Raw genomic sequence first — 16,838 nt, 5'->3', positions numbered from 1 at the left:
AAAGAGAAAACTTGTGACTTAGGGAGGGGTTGTGTGAAGGGGAGGGAAGGGGAGAACCCAAAGCCCCGGGACTAAGGGACTGGATAGGGTAGGGTGGGATTGGAAAGAGAGGACTTCTCAATCCTAAAGACCAGTCCAGTCCCCATCCCTTCCACACCTTGTCCTCAGGGAGCTTGCAGTATCCAGCAAGCCCCCGACCCTAGGCACCCCCCCTCCAAGGGCTGTGGAGTCAGGATTCACTAATAGGCTTGGTCGCAAAAGTGATGCGTGGGGCGGCTGCGAGGTCTGCTCTGGCCCACTGGGGGGACTCCCGCTCCGAGACACGCCCCTCACCCAGGATTCGGGAATCCCTCACGCCCCGCCCCAGCACTGCGCCCTGTCCCCGGGCGCTGCAGCCTCCCAGGGGCCGGGGTGGGCGCACTGCCCTGCCCCGCCCCCAGCTCCAGGCCTAGCCCGTGCCCATCCCGGCAGGCCCGGGCGGGCAGCGAGAGGCCTGGCGGGGCCCCGGGGCTGCAGCTGGGCTCTTTTGGAGACCAGTAACGCTGGCTCAGATTCCTCCCCGACCGCAAGAATGCAGGAGCCTCCCCTCCCCCCTCCCTTGCACCCCCCCTACCCCGCCCCCTTCGGCAAAGCCGGAGTGTGGAGACAGAGCGAGCTAGGAGCAAGAGAGCCAGCGAGGCAGCGAGCGAGGTGGAGGGGGGCGGACAGGGCTGCAGCGTGGATCTCCCGGGTCCACTGGAGGGCGCGCAGACAGACACATGGACAAGTCCTCCAGGGACTGACTGACTGGGCGCTAGCCGGTCGGGCAGACTGGGCGCACAGAGATGGGACTTACGAGACCCCACAAGCACCCGAACTCTGACTCACACGCACACTTACAGCTCACACGTGGACAGGGAGACAAAGACACGCACGGAACCCAGGAAAACTAGAGACGCTCACGGCGTGCCGACGGAGGTGTGCCCGAGGGACTGCGCAGCGCGAACCAGCCGGAGCCGCCGGGCAGCCGAGGTCACACAAACATCCCGGCCACCCAGCGGAGGGATAGCTGGCGGACTCATTGAACAGATGTGAAGACTGAGACCCAGACACAAGGGAGCCATAGAAAGTTGAGCCCGACAGTCACAGAGAATACACAGAGGGCCATAGATACACCAACAAGCTGACTTACACAAACACAGACACCTCACGCAACCGCCCCCTTCTCTGTCCCCTTTCCCCGCCCCCAGCAGAGATCCCGGTAAAAGGTGGGGGAGGGAAGGGGAGGAGTCTTGAGCCCTAGAGCCTCTTCCCGTGACAGGTCCAGCTAGACACACCCGTACACACTCCTGCTCCCTGCTCAGCTGCTGGAAGCTGGGCTCGGACCTCCAAGTAAGGGGGGGCCCTACCAGGTACTTTGTGGGCGTCTAACCTTAACCCCTGTAGAACACTGGGATTCCCCACTCCAACTCTATCTCTGAAAAAGATTTTAAAGTCCAGGACCTAGTTTGCAGCACCCCCTCCCACACACACACACACCACAACCAGGGAAGAACAGAGAGGCAGAAGTCACCGAGGACTCCTGGGGAAATCACCCTGGTCAACGGAGGACATACTGTTTAAGTTCTCACCTCCATCCCTGGTTGATTCTCAAAGCTATCTCCCCAATTTCACATGGAGGAACTGAGGTCTGGGAAAAGCTGTGTGCTCTTGGGTCACATGACAGCATGGTCGACCAGGACTCCCATTCCAGGTACCTTGGGACACTTGACTGTTCATCTCAGTCTAAATCAAGTCAGTGGGCTTTTCACATGTGAGCCCCCAGAACTTATCACCTGTTGCAGGGGGATGGGGATGGGCCATCTAGTACAGTCTGCTATGGGGTCTCAGAAACTGGAGCCCTAACCCTGGCATAGTGACTCACTGCAGTAACCCTAGCCCTTGGAAGGCTACGGCGGGATATCACAAATTCAAGCCCAACCTGTGAGTTCCACAACAGCCTAAACTACCTAGCAAGATTCTGTCTCAAAATCTTCCCCCAAAAAAGCTGGGGGGGGGCACAACTATAATAATCCAGGGAGGGGCTGTCAGGAAACTGGTCCTCTTGAGTGGTTCCAGTGAATCTGAAAAGTGCCCCCTAGGACTCCGCCTCTGCCTCCTGCTCCCACCCAGCTGCAAGGCCAGCTGAGGTAAGCACAGATGAGTCAGGGCTTTCCCATCCAGCATCTCCCTGTCTGCCCTTCAGGACTTGGCCCCAGCTCCCAGCGACCCCTCTTCCTCTATGCTCAGTCCCAGATGACACCTGAGTGGTACAGCTTTGAGAGACCAACGGTTGGCAGGGAAATGCTTAAGCACTGAATGAGTAAGGAGCCTCTCTAGCACCCTGGAGATGCCCCTGGAGATCTGGCATGTCAGAGGAGGCTGGACTCTGGGAATGCCACACTCTTAGACTGGGGAAGGGTGACATAAGCTCACAAACAGTGAGCAGGTGCAAGTCACCTGAGTGAAAGAAAGGCCAGAAGCAAACCCAGGAGAATGTGCCTGGAGCAAAGTAGCTGAGACAAAGAAGACAGACCCAGGCCCAGTGGGCATTAGTCTGTGATCCCAGCACTTGGGAGGCTGAGATAAGACCCAGGTCAGCTTTGGGATACTTAATGAGCTTCTGAAAAAGCCTGAAGGAGGGGTCACTGGCCTCTACTGTGTAAAATAAGGGCATGCCACAGGTTAAGGGTTACTGAGAACAAGTGCAGTAGGAGGAGACAAGGAAGGCTCTGTGGCCAGAGCCTCCAGGTGTTTTGTGTCAGCCCTGTTCAACACAATTGTTCCCCGGTTGGGCAAGCATCCACATACCCATGCAATCTGCCTGTCTCCAGCCAGCCCACTAGTCTCACAACTACCTCAGGGAAGCCGGGAATGGTGGCTCAGCCCTAGAGTCTCGGCACTCAGGAAGCTGAGGCAGGAAGATTTCTGTGGATTCAAGATCAGCACAAGCCACATAATGGGTTCCAGAAGAAGACTCTTTGTACAGAATAAACACTTATGCTTGAGGTGGCTTACAGCTTCAATCCCACCAACAAGGTGGCTTTGCCTAGCAGTGGTGGCGCACGCCTTTAATCCCAGCGCTTGGGAGGCAGAGGCAGGCGGATTTCTGAGTTCAAGGCCAGCCTGGTCTACAGAGTGAGTTCCAGGACAGCCAGAGCTATACAGAGAAACCCTGTCTTGAAAAAAAAAAAAAAAGAAAATGAAGGAAAAAAAAAAAAAGCTGGCTTTCTGATTTGAAGGCTATCTCAGGCTACATACCAGATTCCAGGCCACCTAAGGCTGTGTAGTGAGATGCTATCTCTTTCACACACACACACACACACACACACACAAATGCACACATACAACAACTATGATGACAACAACAACCAAAATACATTCACTTCTGGGCCAATGATGTCATCAGTAAAGCAAATAGTCCATCAGAGGACCTATGCACAATGTCATTGAGACCAAGGAAACCAGGACAGTGAGAAATGCTTGGGGGACCATGTCCCTCACATGCAGTGAACAGAGACATCTGGAAAAAAAAAAAAGTCTTGGGCTCTGGCTCAGGGAGATTCAGTTCCCAAGATAATGTCCTGATTCCCCTTTCTCCTGGTGCCCCCCCCCCCCAGAAGCTTCCTTGTAGCACTCAAATAGTTTCCCTGAGGTGGTGACTCAGCTAGGAGATCCAGGATTGAGAACCCAGCTCAAAGAGACCCAAGGTCTCTTTGGGTCCAGGATTGAAAACCCAGCTCAGGGACCCAAGGTGTTATTTTAGTGGAGACCCTCTAGGTGGGGACTTCCAGGCTTGGGAGGTGGGGTCCCCCCCTGCCCTGGTTCCTAGCAACAACTCCCCTCCCTGGAGTCCATGCAAATAAACCAGTTTTGCTTGGGCGGCTTCACCTGGGAGTTTCCAGCCTGCCCCACCTATAGCCCCAGGGTAAGGTCAGACAATCCTAACCCTGCAGGACTGAGAAGTCCACTGATCCTAGACCTTTGCAATGCAGGATCTTTAAACAGAATGCCTGTGGGAGATTAGTTCTACTCTTGCTGGACCACTGTCGCCCTGGAGCCTGTGGGGACAAATGGCCTTGCCAGGACAGGCCTAAGTTCACCTCACTTCTTTCAGCCTTTATCAGTGAGTCCAGACCTCAGGAAGTAATCATGCCCTGGCAGTAGGGCGCCCCCAAAACACTGATGCCCAATCCCTAGTTACTCCCTCCCCGTAGGGAGAGGGGTGGGGAGAGGGGAGAGCACTAGGAAACAAGACAGGGCAGGAAGCCCAGGCAGGCAGCGGGCACTCTGGGCCAGGCACAAACAGCCAACACAGGAAACCACAGCCCACCCCCGCCCACCCCACCCGCCCAAGGCTCTGGGAGAGAGGAGTGCCTAGTACCCTGACTGAGGCCCGGGCCAGGGGTTAGCCCAGGGCAAAGGAGGTGCTCAAAGGCCTCCAGGCCTCTCTCAGCCTCAGACCCCACCTGGGGAGGGGGAGAGGAAGCTAGGCTGGCAGAGATGGGCTGCCTCTTTAAATCCACCGAAATCCTGAGCTAGGCCCAACCCAGCTCTGGTTTCACAGGAAGGAAAGGAGCGCAGGAGCCAGCGGAGCAGACGGTGGTGGCTGGAATTAGCCCCACCGCCCAAATATATCTGGACTGCACTGCCACCCTACTGGCACTTCCTGCCCCCTGGCACCTGTACCAGAGTGGGGGCAGGGGAGGGTCTAGGCGCTACTTCTCCCTGATAGGGGACCCCGATGTCAGGAGGTGGCCTGTTGCTGTATGCATATGGGTAAGGAGTGACTGACTTCTCAAGCTGCACTCCTAACAGCGGGGTGGGGGGGGAGGGGAATGAGCCAAGAAGCTTCCTGGGAGCCTTCACCTGGTCCGAGTCTCCCAAGGGGTTAATCTGGCCCCTATTTAGGGGGGCATGGGTGACCGAGGAACCTCCTCCAAACTGCCTAGCTACTGGAAACAATGGGGCCATTGTGGGAGGAGTGGAGTGCGGGCAGGCTACTGGCACAGCCAGTGCACCACGGGTGGGACCTCGCCCAGAGACTGCCTGCCGCACTCTGCTCTCTCCCCCAGGTACTGCCAGAGATAGACACATCCTCCATCCCTTGCCTTAACTGTCTGGCCCAAGCTCTTGGCACCAGCAGCACCTGAGTAGCCATGAGCTCCGTCTACGTTGACATATGGACAGCCATGACCCTCCAGGAAGCAGGGGCTTGTGGACCAGGGCTAGTGGGGGTGGGGTGAAGAGACAGGATGTATGCCTGTGATCTCCTGCAGGGCAGACAGGAAGGCCAAACTGGGTTTCTAGTGTCAGTCCTGGCACCCTCAGGCAAGAAGGGCTTACAGGACCGTGCGAGGAGTGACAGGCAGGGTCCCCTGCCCTAAGGCCTTCTTTCTCACCTCCACTCCATAAACCTTCCCCTGACAAGTTAAGGTGCCTACTGTAGCCTTGACCATGCATCCTGGCATGCATGGGGTTACAAGAGAATAACCTATAGTTGGGCAGGTAGAATGCCAATCCCATCATGCCTCTTCTAAACTGCAGAACCTTGTCCATCTCTTCATCCTTCTGAGCCTCAGTTTACTCACAGGCAAAATCACAAAGTGAGGTCATTTCCACAAACTACCTAAAAATGGCTATGACACATTAGCCCTCAACCAGGTCCCTTGGGCACTCTTTCTTTCCTAACATAGTTCCCAAGAATGCCACATGTCACGAAGGTACATCTGTAATGAGAAGAACCATCTAGATAGTTGCCTTATGAGTATTCAGGCAAGCAGGGCGCCATAGGCATCATACTTGCCTTACATAAAGGCATGGCTTTCTTGCGCTCTGTGAAAAAGCTTGTTCACCCTACTAACAACCACCTCTGAGCACCCAAGTTCTCTGACTTTCTCCAATCCAGAGTGTGGATGCAGAGAGCAGCCATTCGAAGCTCCCTCAGCCTCAGGCCTTACCCAGGGGGTAAGTGCAGGAGACTTCTCTTTCAGTGATCTGCAGCCCCCCAGTCTGACCCCTTTGGAAAATACATGAGTGTGGAGACATGATTCTCTCTAAAGAGCAGGTCTTAGACAGAAAGGGCAGCAGGCCCAAGGAGGAAGCCCGTTCTCTTCTCAACCAGAAAGGGCAATACCTCTCAGGGTGGCCCCACAAAGCCCCCAAAGGGTTAACAAGGTCCTAAAAATAAACCTGTTCCCAGCAGGACCCACTGATCAGAACCCTCTAGCCATCTGTCCCTGCTTTCTCCTGTTCAAGTCGGAACATCTGAAACCGGCCCCAGAGCCCCAGCCCAATCCCAAAAATAGCCAAGGAACAGGCCCAGAGGCTGGGCACAGGAGGCATGGCCAGCTCAACAGTTAAGCACCATGGTGCAGGCAGATGAGCCCATAGATAAGAGGAAGTTCTCTCTCTCTGTCCCAGGAGGTGGTGGGCAGCACTGCATGGGGCTCTGGTCCATCCCTCCCAGTCCAAGACCATGGAAGGAACCTGGTAGCCAAGCCCAGGCCTCAGACCCAGGAGCCCAATTATTCCTTAAAGCACAGAAGAGCCTAACCACCCGTCGACATAGATCCTTCTGTAGGCAACCCAGCCCTGCCATCTACTCCATGGCCCCTCACTCATAAGTTCTCAAGCTCCATCCCTACCATCCCAGTCCTAGCTCAGGACCTTTATGAGTCTTGGCTACCCACTGGTACACACACACACACACACACACACACCCTGAGACACACTGGACTTTCTTCAACACTCTTAGGGAAGGATTCCAGGGGTATCTTACTGAATACAAGGGTACATGACCCTGCTCTCCTCCTAGACTTGAGGATAGCCCTCCCCACCTTTGCGAGATGCCGGGCATGCTTGACTCATTTCTCAGGCACTGCCTTTCCACATTCAGAAAATATTCAAGATGGTACCCTACAGCCTGCCTCGAAGCTCCACCCTGCCTCATGTCTTCCCAAGGAAGGTCCCTGACTCCTAGACCACAAAGGAAAGGAGGAGGCCACTGGAGCCATTAGAGGACACAGTGTTTTCTCCAGTCTGGTGACAGAACAGAGCAGCGGGAGTTGGATGGTAGGAAGGCTCCAAAACTAAGGCAAGCAAGCAGGCAGAGGGAGGGAGTAGGACTGGGCCCAGAAATGAAGGGCAAGGACAAAGGAATGGGGGCTGGGGTAGGGGTCCTTGGAAACTCAAGTCCTTCTCTAGGTCCAAAGCAACTACAAAACTTGCAATCATAGTATCAGCCAGCACCAACAGTGGGGAAACTGAGGCAACAAGGTTTGTCTTGCCAGTTGTGGTACTTCACAACTTTAATCCCAAAACACAAAGGCAAGCAGAGCTCTCTCTATGAGTTCAAGGCCAGTGTGGTCTGCACAGTGAGATCTTGCCTCAAAATACAAAAACAAGCTGGGCAGTGGTGGCGCACACCTTTACTCTCAGCACTTGGGAGGCAGATGCAGGTGAATTTCTGAGTTCGAGGCCAGCCTGATCTACAGAGTGAGTTCCAGGAAGCCAGGGCTATGCAAAGAAACTCTGTCTCAAAAAACAAACAAAACAAAACAAAAAAACAAAAACAAAGTGGTTCTGGAAGGGCATTAGAGTCTGAAGACCTGGATGGGTTCTTCCTCCAAGCCCTAAATTCCCTTAGGCCAAAGCCCCAGGATTAAACTCCTACAAGGATCTCAGATTAATAATAAAGCCAAGCACCTCTAATGTCTGATGAACATCTGTAGACATTATACGTTTTACCTAATTTAACCTTCAGAACAATTCTATAATAAGTTAGGTGTCTTTTTTTTCCCCCATAGTCTTGGATGGAACCCGGGGCCTTGAGTCTGCTAGGCAAACGACATCACCATCTAAAAGTTTTCTTTCTAAGACAGGTTCTCACTGTGAAGGCTAAGCTGGCCTGAAATGTGCAGCACGATCTTCCTGTTTCTCCCTTCAGGGAGCCGGGGTTACAGACATGTACCTCCATGCCTGCTTTATGGCCAGCTTATGCCATCCTAGGCTTGAGTGTGCAGTTCTGTGCAGGAAGGCAAGCCTTCTATCAACTGAACCACAGCCCTAGGATAGCCTTTTATTATTATTTTTTGAGATAAGGTCTTGCTATGTTACTTAGGCTGGCCTTGAACACCTGAGGACGGGGGCTCCTCCCTCGGCCACTAAAATAGTTGGAACTACAGGCAGGCTCCTGCCACCACGGCCAACCTTGGAAAAGACTTTATTTTTATATTCTAGAGTGTTTGGGGTTTGCTGGTCTGGTTGTCTATTTGAGACTGGATATTACTCTGTAATCCAGAATGGCCTCAAACTTGAAGTGATCCTCCTGCCTCTACTTCTCAGTTGCTGGAATTCCCATGCCTGGCTAGAAAGCCCTATTATTATTCCCTCTTTGCAAGTAAGAAGAGTTAAGTAGCTTGTCCAAAATACATATGGCCCACCACTACAGGACCAGGATGGAAGCTCAACACTCCAGCATTGAGTTCTTAGCCACCTCCCTGGGCAGATGCAGCACAGTGTCAGCCCCTCACAGCGGTCAGGCCTGGCCTTCATCCCCTGCACCCTTCCACCCTCCTTCTAGGCCTGATGGTACCAGGACCTGCACTAAAGGCCACACAGTTCCTGCCTGGGGAAGAGATCAAAGAGAGCCCTGAACCCTGTGGCCTCTATACAGGTGCCCTGCTGAGCCAGGCCTGAGATCTCAAAGAGCAAAGTTCTAGGGCTCCCTAGCTCCACCACCACCCCCGCCCTCCCAGTCCGTTACCTTCTCACCTATCCAGGTCCCTAACAAGTCAGCATGGTCCCAAGACATGTTTCTAGTGCTCTAGCACAGCTCCTGCTGAGATGCCCAGGGCTAAGAGAAGTCCTGCCGCCCTCCCTCCGAGCCCCAGGTGGGAGTCAAAGGTCAAGTGGGACTTTCCAGAGAAGGCAGGAGTCCGAGCCCCACTGCCACCCACCTGTCCCTCCTCTTCCCACTTTTCTCAATGCCCAAGTTAGAGGCAGGACAGCTTCCTCTGGGAAGATAGTGGTCTACAACAGAGAAAGTTGGTGGGTGGGAGGACTAGGTGAAGGAGCTAGAAGTTCCCCTTCCAGAGGACTGTTGGGGGGAGGCAGGGGGATGTGGAGAAGCACCTTCCCCCTTCCCTGCTTCCCTTTCCCAGGCTTGCCCTAGTCAGACAGGAGCCTACAGGAGTGTTTGTTGTGAATGTAGAGTTGTTGCTAAGTAAGGAGAGAGGGAGGAGGGAAGCTGTGTGCTTGCCTCTGTGTGTGTGTGTGTGTGTGTGTGTGTGTGTGTGTGTACACGCCTGTGGAACCAGAGCAGCAGAAACCAAACTTACGGTGGTGGCTGGTGGCCAGTGGATCGGCCAGTGGGCACCCTGGATTTGACTCAACCTCTAGAAGCCAAAGCCAAGGAGGGAGGACAAGTAATTGGGACAGCCATAAAATCTACCTTGCCCTCCAGGTAGACACCGGTCTGAGTTTCCCACCTCCCACCATGGGAGGAGGCTTAGAACTTTTTGTGGCACCCAGCTTTAACTCTTCCCTGTCTGGGGCATACATGCGAAAACACACACACACACACACACACACACACACACACACACACACACCTAGTGGTATTGCCCACCCAGAGACAGAGGAGAATGCAAGTAGGGGCAGAAAGCCAGGAGGAGGGAGCTTACAGAAAGAGCCAAGCAGGAGGCTAAGCCAGGATGATGTGGCCACTGCAGACAGGATGGGAAGGCCAAAAAAGCAGCACAAAACACACGGACCGCTCACCTCTGAGGAATGTGTGTCAGGTTCAGGCTCAGGGGTGTGGTCTGGGATGGGGGCTCCCTGTGGAGAAATGGTCACAGCTAAAAGTCCCTGGCCAGCAATCTATGCCCCTGATCCTCCCAGAACCCCAACCCCTGGCCCCCTCCCCAGCCACAAATGTGTACAACTTATAGACAACATACAGCTCCAGGAAGTCTCAGAGTTGCTCAGACACCCCCCCCCTCATCTCCCGCCACGGACTTCTGTGGACTGGCCAGGAGCCAGGCCTGACCCAGCTGCCCACCACGTCACTCCCCCTCCCTGTCCTGGAAGCAGGAAGGAGAAGGCACTGGAAGACCTCAGACTTAGTTCCCTGAGAGCTTGGCCCCACAAAGAGAGGGAGGGTGGAGGACTCCCACGACCTGGCCTGAGGATCTGGGGGGAGGGGTGGCTGAAGCCCAAAGACCCAGCTTCCAGAACCAGTCGTGCCCAGGTTAACTTGTGGCAGGGGTAAAGGTTTAAGTTTCTATGTACCTATGTGGTCTCCTCGGCTATAACCCCGGTACCCTAAAGACAAAGAGTCCTGAGCACCTGGCCTAGTACCAGGGCCTGGGGCGAGGACAGTTTAGCAGTTTAGTAGTACTGGGTGAAGCTCCCACAGCAGGAGGGAGGGAGGCTGGTGGCTGGGCTCAGTTTGTACTGGGGGTCAAAGGGGAGTTCTTTTCCGAAGAATTCTGGGAGAGAAGCCAACTAGAGCAAGCTGCTAACCACCCCTCCTCCCTCTCTCTTGCTGCACTGGGGGGGGGGGTGTCCTGCCAACTAGACTTAACCCTCTACAGCCTGTGTTGCTCTTGGCTCAAGATGGGGCTGTTAGAAGGGGACCCTGACTGCATCCAGCTTCCAGAGACAGAAGACAAAAAGCAAAGTGTGCCCACCCGGAAGAAGCTGTCTCCCTATGGTTCCAGCTGCACCGCCCTGCCCTACCACCACCTAGGTGACTTTTCTAGACTCCATTCCCAGAGGTGTCTGCAGTGACGTGCCCGTGTGCATGTCTCAGAGACAGAGATTGAGAAACAAACTAAAAATTCCTTGCCAAGGCCCTCCCCCTGCTGGGTCACTGAGCCCTGAACCAACATGGGCCTCTACTGCTCCCTGCTTCCCACTGTACTAGGGACTAAAGGACACTCTGCAGGGAAAGAAGCCTAGCCTATGCCCACCTCCCCGGGGTCTCCACAGACCTTTCGTCACAGAAACATCCCCTACCCGTCTTCCTCCTCACTAACCTTTGCATGTACTTGCAGAAAAGCATTCAGTTACTGCCTAAGATCCTAAGATGGGAAACTGAGTCCTAGCAAGGACTCAGAGCATCCCAGTGAGTGTATATCACATAAATATACTACCAACGCTCAGGCTTTAGCCAGAAGAAACAAAACCCAAAACATTCATAGCTGCCCCTCGCCCCCATGCAGAACCTCACTGGCAGTAGGAAGGAAAACGAGGGTAAGACTTCTCTGGACCAGGGATGCAATGGTCCACCCCAAATGCCTGCCTTTTGCTTGGGAATAAATTTGGAGCTTGTTTTGTTAAGCAACTCACTGTAAGTGGAGAAGTCAAGTTTTCTGAACCTGAAATTCATCACCAAACTCCTAGGTAAATTGTGACTGACTGTTCCTGGTCTCCGTCTCCAATGAAGGAGGTGACTGCAGAGGTGAAAGGAACATGTCCCTTTAGTCACTAGGCTCCCTCTATCAGCCATCACTACACCCTCAGGACACACAGTTGCCTGGTGCCGCTGAGCATGCAAGGCCAGAGAATGAGAGGACCAGGCCCTGGCAACAGCTTATCCAGGCAGCTCCCCAACTCCACCACTCTTTCTCCAAGGCCTCGGAGCTGCCAGAAGCTTGGGACTCACTCCAGGAAACCTCCCTATCAAAGGGCAGGGGACTCCACGTCCCAGGGAGCTGCAGACCTGTGACTACACCCCCTAGACCTGTTCCCAGGGCCCAGGAGGAGGAGGAGGACGAGGAGGAGGAGGAGGAGGAGGAACAGATGCAAAGCAAGCATGAGCACACATCAGAGACACACCTCCAGCGCACTCCTCAGAAAGAACCCCCAGACACACACAGTGAGAAACAAGCAGACACATTTTCAAGGTACCTCCTAAAATAGCCCAAACTTTCCTTCAGACCTGTGAGAGTGGCAAATCCAGAAGCAATCAAAGAATACTCAGGAAACAGCCAGCCATCAGCCAGCCACACAGAATACTGACACCGACACACCCACTCCGGGACACAGGCAGAGCCGCCGCATACAGAAGAGTACAGTTTGTATTCATGTGCAAGCACACATACTCAGATGGAGTACCTCAAGTACAGCCCAGCAAAAAGTCAGATTTGAAGACAGTGAGCCATGTAGTGGGGAGGGGAGTCAGAGGGGGCGGCGGGGAAGCACTCAGGATTTCAAAACAATCCTGGTTTCGAAATGCTGGAAATGCTGGATTCAGGGCCATTCCTGAAGCTGGGGGTGGGGTGGGGGGACACAGACCAATTTGGAGCTACCAGGACAAGGAAGAGGAAAGGGTCAGACAGAGGTGGTTCAGTCAGTGGAGAAGAGGACCAGGAAAGGGCTACCAAGTTAGGAGCAGCGGCTGGCCTAGAACCAAGAAGGGAGGGCCCTGCCTGCTGGACACAGGGCAAAGGAAAGGTCTCCAGTGGCTTTTGCCACCGACAGGAGCAGTGCGGAGGCACAGGGAGCCTCCACTCCCCTTCAAGACTGAAAGTTAGCAGCCACCACACCCCTTACCTACACAGAGAACAAGGTGAGCACCCCTTTTCTCCAGAAGAGTGCCTTGGCTCTTTTTCTCTTGCTAGTAAGAATCAAGAGACAGTGAGGGACACATGTCCCCACATTCAGGACTGGCTAAGGGAACATCTCCCCCTTGAAGTCTTCATGAGAAATCACCTCATTTTCCCATGAGTGCCCCCCCACACACCCAGGAAGTCACCTTTCCCTGGTAGCCAGAATGTTCTCACTGCCCCTCCTCCAACCTCCAGGGAAAGTAGACAGAGGGAGGAGGGAGGGAGGGAGGGAGGGAGGGAGGGAGGGAGGGGAGGTCAGGCCAGGCTGGGGGTGGGGCTTTGGAGGCCTGGCCCTGGCACCCGGCAGGAAATTCCAGGCTGTAACTCCAGGCTGCCTTCAGGGCCACCCATCTAAGTGACATGCTGCAAGTAGCTCTTCATGTCTATGGCCATCTCCACCTATCCCTCTCAGCTCCTGGTCCTGGCCACCCAGCCTTCCAGCCCCAGCTCTGGAACTCAGAGGTCCAGACTTGGGAAAATTTAGCAATCCCTGGAAGAGATGCCCAGTCCTGGAAGGAGCCCCTACTAAGCTCCTTGGACTAATCTGAGCCTCTCTGCTCAGATCCCTGAGGGCAGTATACACAGTGTGGCTATGGGTGGGCAGCTGTTGGGGCTGGCAAGCAGGGGCACAGATGCCAAGCTACTACGGCAGCCAGGCGTTCAACAGGTTGAGCCAGTCCCTGGAACAGCCAGCCCCACCCCAGGGAGAGCGGGCCTGGCAGAGGCTCCCTGCCTGGGGCACCCAGCCTGTACCGCTTTGCTCCCACGTCTGCCCACTTTCCCACGGTGCCATCCCCCTCTATCCCCTCCCCCCACCAGGTCAGCACTCGGGCAGTGCCCAGGGCCTTGGTACAAGGAAGCAAGGGATACCATTTCCCTGTTATCCTTGGGTGCCCGGGCTCTTCAGGTACCTCACTATCAGCAATGGAGAAGCTCAGGGAAAGTAAACATTGCATTGCATCGGGGCTACATCAGTCCCCTACCCCCACCTCCTACCGGCTTCCTTTGATCCCGGGAAGACTGGACACAGACACTCTGGCTCCCTAGTGCTGCCCCAGGGCTCTGGGACAAAACCTCAGCCTGAGGCAGCACCAGAGGCAGGCTGAGGGTGCCCTCAGCAACTCAGCTAGGATTCCCTGGAGGAGAGAAGCTGCAGGGTGACTTCTGACTCCCCCTACTTATGCCAGAGCTTCTGCTGCCTGCACCACCACCCCCACCTCACTCTAGGACTCCGGGGAGTACTGTCCTAGCTGCTTCCCCAAAAGCAGCCACCCCCATTTTGTAACACTTTCCCTTTCATCTAAAGCAGGTGCCAAGCATTCTGGCCCTTGCTGAGTGGACACTGCCTCTCTGCCACCCACTAGGTCTCTGTCCAGCAGGCTCCAGGCCTCCTTGGTTGTTAAAGCTGAACGCACCAGCCTAAGGCTTCTGCTGAATTCAGGTACCAGGAACTTGCTAACCAGAGTCGTGAGTGCTCTGTGTACTTTGAACAAGCAAGATCACTAAGCTCCAATTAGCATGGATGCTTTAACCCCAGATATCTGTGAACCACCAGTCCCACTTTAGTCTTCACTCCTCCCTTCATGAACCCCTCCACGCCATCCCAAGCATGAGTGACATGGCTTAGAAAAGAAACTCTGGCAGGGATGCCTATGGCCAGAACTATGGTCCTTCAAGGCCAGAAAGGTGGATCACTTAAAAGTGCTTTCCTTCCTGGTACCAGAGTTCTGCTTTCCTCCCTGCTTCTCACCTTCCTCTACCATTCTCTATTCTGAGGCTCTCGATTGTGGGGCCTGAGAGGCAGCCGACTTTGAGCACACTCTTCCCTTGGAGCCACAAGATCATGGTCTTGGTCTAAGAAGGCAGCCAAGTCCATGCTGGGGAACAGCAAAGGAACTGTCCTAGGGAAGAGACTGACCCCTGGAGAGGCGGAAGAGAGGGGAGAAGAAAGTGTAGGTATGGGCATTGGTAGTGGTATAGCAGCGCTACAATACGGACAGCATTCCCAGGGAAAACAGAACACCATACAGTTCCGTGGGAGGGAAAAAGGTGGAGCAAAAGATCAAGGGGGCCGTGGACCCTCACATACACCTTCTCCAGGGCTCAGGAAAACAAACACCAAGCCCTCCTCTCTCAGAAATGACACTCTTTCTCCTAAAGCACAGGTTCCCCCAGACAAGACATGAACACACACACACACACCAAGCAGCAAACAGAACAGAAGGAGGAGGGAGGAAGGTGGTGTCAGAAAAACCCGGAAGGAAGGAAGCTGGACAGACAGACAGAAGCTAATCCTTGCTTCATTGCTCCAGAGAGACACTCTTGACTCCCAGACTTTGAGGGATGTTCTATTTCTCTGTCTCCAAAAGGGTGGTGGGGGGGTGGGACGCAGGACCTCCTTATCCTCTGAAACCAAATTCCAGCAGCCCTCGGAGTAGGACCATGCTCCAGCTATGCAGAAGGCCTAAGTCTTACTTCTCTTCTTCATACCTCCCTCCCAGGGGCTCCTTGGATCAAGACAAGAGCCACCCTTCCTTGGCAGAGCTGAGAAACCTCCAAGGAACTGTATGACTGCCCCACCCCCAGCCAAGCCCACACCACTCAGAATCCTTGGCAGGGGAGGCTCCTCAGGCTCCTATGGCCCAGAGGCAGTGCCTGCGGGCAGAGGACCCAACCTCTCACTCTTGTCCCAACCCTCCTCCCCCAGGAGGCTCCCACAAATCAGGGGAGGAGTGCAGAAGTGCTAGGTCCTAGGAGTTAGTGAATCTGAGAAGGGCACTACATCTCCCAGAAGCCCCCAGGGCAGAGTTCCCTGCTCCAGCTGGCCCAAGGCCGGCCTTGTTCTCTGCGCTAAGGTGGTAGGGTCTCCTGGCTGCCACTAAGCCCTTCTCGTAGTGCTCCGAGAGTGCCAGCTTGGCTGAGGACCCAAGAATATCCTCTGATGACCCTAGAGGAGTCCCCCGCTTCCCAAACAGCCTGGGGTGCGAGCTAGAACGCAAGAGACAATCAGACTGCGCTTCCCCTCCCCAATTTAAACTGGATCTCGCTTGGCGCGCTCCAGCTGGCCTGGCAATGACTTTAGCCCTCTGCCCCAAACCAACCCTCACCTCGCACCGGTCGGGGGTCCTCACGCCAGGCCGGAGCTGGACGCCATAACCAGGTCAGGGTCGTTGGGTGGACTGGGATCCTCCAGCAGGACGGTGGAGAGACGGAGAAGGCGAGCAGGCGGTGGTCTTTTTGATCCTGGATACCTTGATCTTAATACCAGCCCGGCCCGCGAGCAGGTATCCGGGAGGCGCTGGTTGCCTGGGTTCCTGCCTCCCAACCACGGAGCATGGTCCCGGGCGCCGGCAGCAGCAGGAGAGCTAGCGCACCGCCGTGCCGGGGCTCCCAGCTGGGGTCTCGGCCCAAACCTCCCGGCTCCGGCTGCTGCCGCTCCTGCTCCTCCTCCTCCCTTCCTTCCTTCCTTCCTTCCTTCGCCTCCTCCTTTCACTTTCCCCGAGGCCCGCGGGGACGGCGGGCGCGGGGCGGGGAGGGGGCTGTCTAGGCGCTTATTGTTGGTCGGCTGCCGAGGGTCCAGATCGCAGCCCCCGGGCGGCGCGGCGCCAGGGGACCCAGGCGTGCGGGCGTCCGGCCGGCTGGCTCCGGGCGGCGGCGGTGCTGCAGCGGCCCCGGATCCGGGGCATGTCCGGCCACTGGCTCCGCCGCGCGCCGCCGCCTCCCCGGGATCCCCTGCGCTGCCGGAGCCTCGCTCGCCCCTCCACTCGGCTCCTCTCCCCAGCCTGAATAAGCATCGGGGCTCTCTGGCTGCCTCCTTCTGCCTTCATACCAGAGCCGGGAGAGGCCCCTGTCAAAATAAGAGCTCCCCCATCTCTCCCGACTCCTCGCCCAACCCGGCTCCCCCGGCCTCCCAGTGGTCTGACTCGGTAAGGCGCCCGACCGGCTAGCAGGAGGCAGTTGGCCCTGGGCGGGGAAGGGGCCTTCGAGCCACCCTCCCCCTTTCCTAAGGACTAGGGAGGAATAGCACCCACAGCATCAGAGGCTAGGGAGAGATCTGACAAACCTACCGTGCTATCTGCACGGATTGGAAAGAGTGGGAGTTGCCTACGCGCACACGCGCGGGCACACACACACACACACACACACACACAGCTAGCTCCCCTCTTTATTGTACCCACCTACATCCATTTTGCACTGAGAGCA

At 55.5% G+C, this 16,838-nt stretch overlaps 2 protein-coding genes across 5 annotated transcripts in view; one reads left to right on the top strand and one right to left on the bottom strand.

The window, feature by feature from the left end:
• The window catches only part of Bcl9l (BCL9 like), a 29,710-nt gene extending 13,300 nt beyond the window's left edge, over positions 1-16,410 (bottom strand). For 2 of the 4 annotated variants that reach the window (XM_031345410.1, XM_031345412.1), the window contains exons 1-2: positions 15,743-16,410; positions 9,802-9,858 (exon numbers count right to left, since the gene is read on the bottom strand). The gene's annotated coding sequence lies outside the window, so the exon portion shown is untranslated. The remainder of the gene's footprint in view (positions 1-9,801; positions 9,859-15,742) is intronic. The other 2 variants (XM_031345411.1, XM_031345413.1) reach the window with 1 other exon arrangement.
• The window catches only part of LOC116073604 (translation initiation factor IF-2-like), a 7,131-nt gene continuing 931 nt past the window's right edge, over positions 10,639-16,838 (top strand). The window contains exons 1-3 of the mRNA XM_031345687.1: positions 10,639-10,771; positions 13,455-13,578; positions 15,697-16,561. Coding sequence (XP_031201547.1) covers positions 10,639-10,771; positions 13,455-13,578; positions 15,697-16,561 — 1,122 coding nt within the window. The remainder of the gene's footprint in view (positions 10,772-13,454; positions 13,579-15,696; positions 16,562-16,838) is intronic.

Source organism: Mastomys coucha, unplaced genomic scaffold, assembly GCF_008632895.1.
Source record: "Mastomys coucha isolate ucsf_1 unplaced genomic scaffold, UCSF_Mcou_1 pScaffold23, whole genome shotgun sequence".
Taxonomy (NCBI): domain Eukaryota; kingdom Metazoa; phylum Chordata; class Mammalia; order Rodentia; family Muridae; genus Mastomys; species Mastomys coucha.
This window is presented reverse-complemented; position numbering and strand designations above follow the sequence as displayed.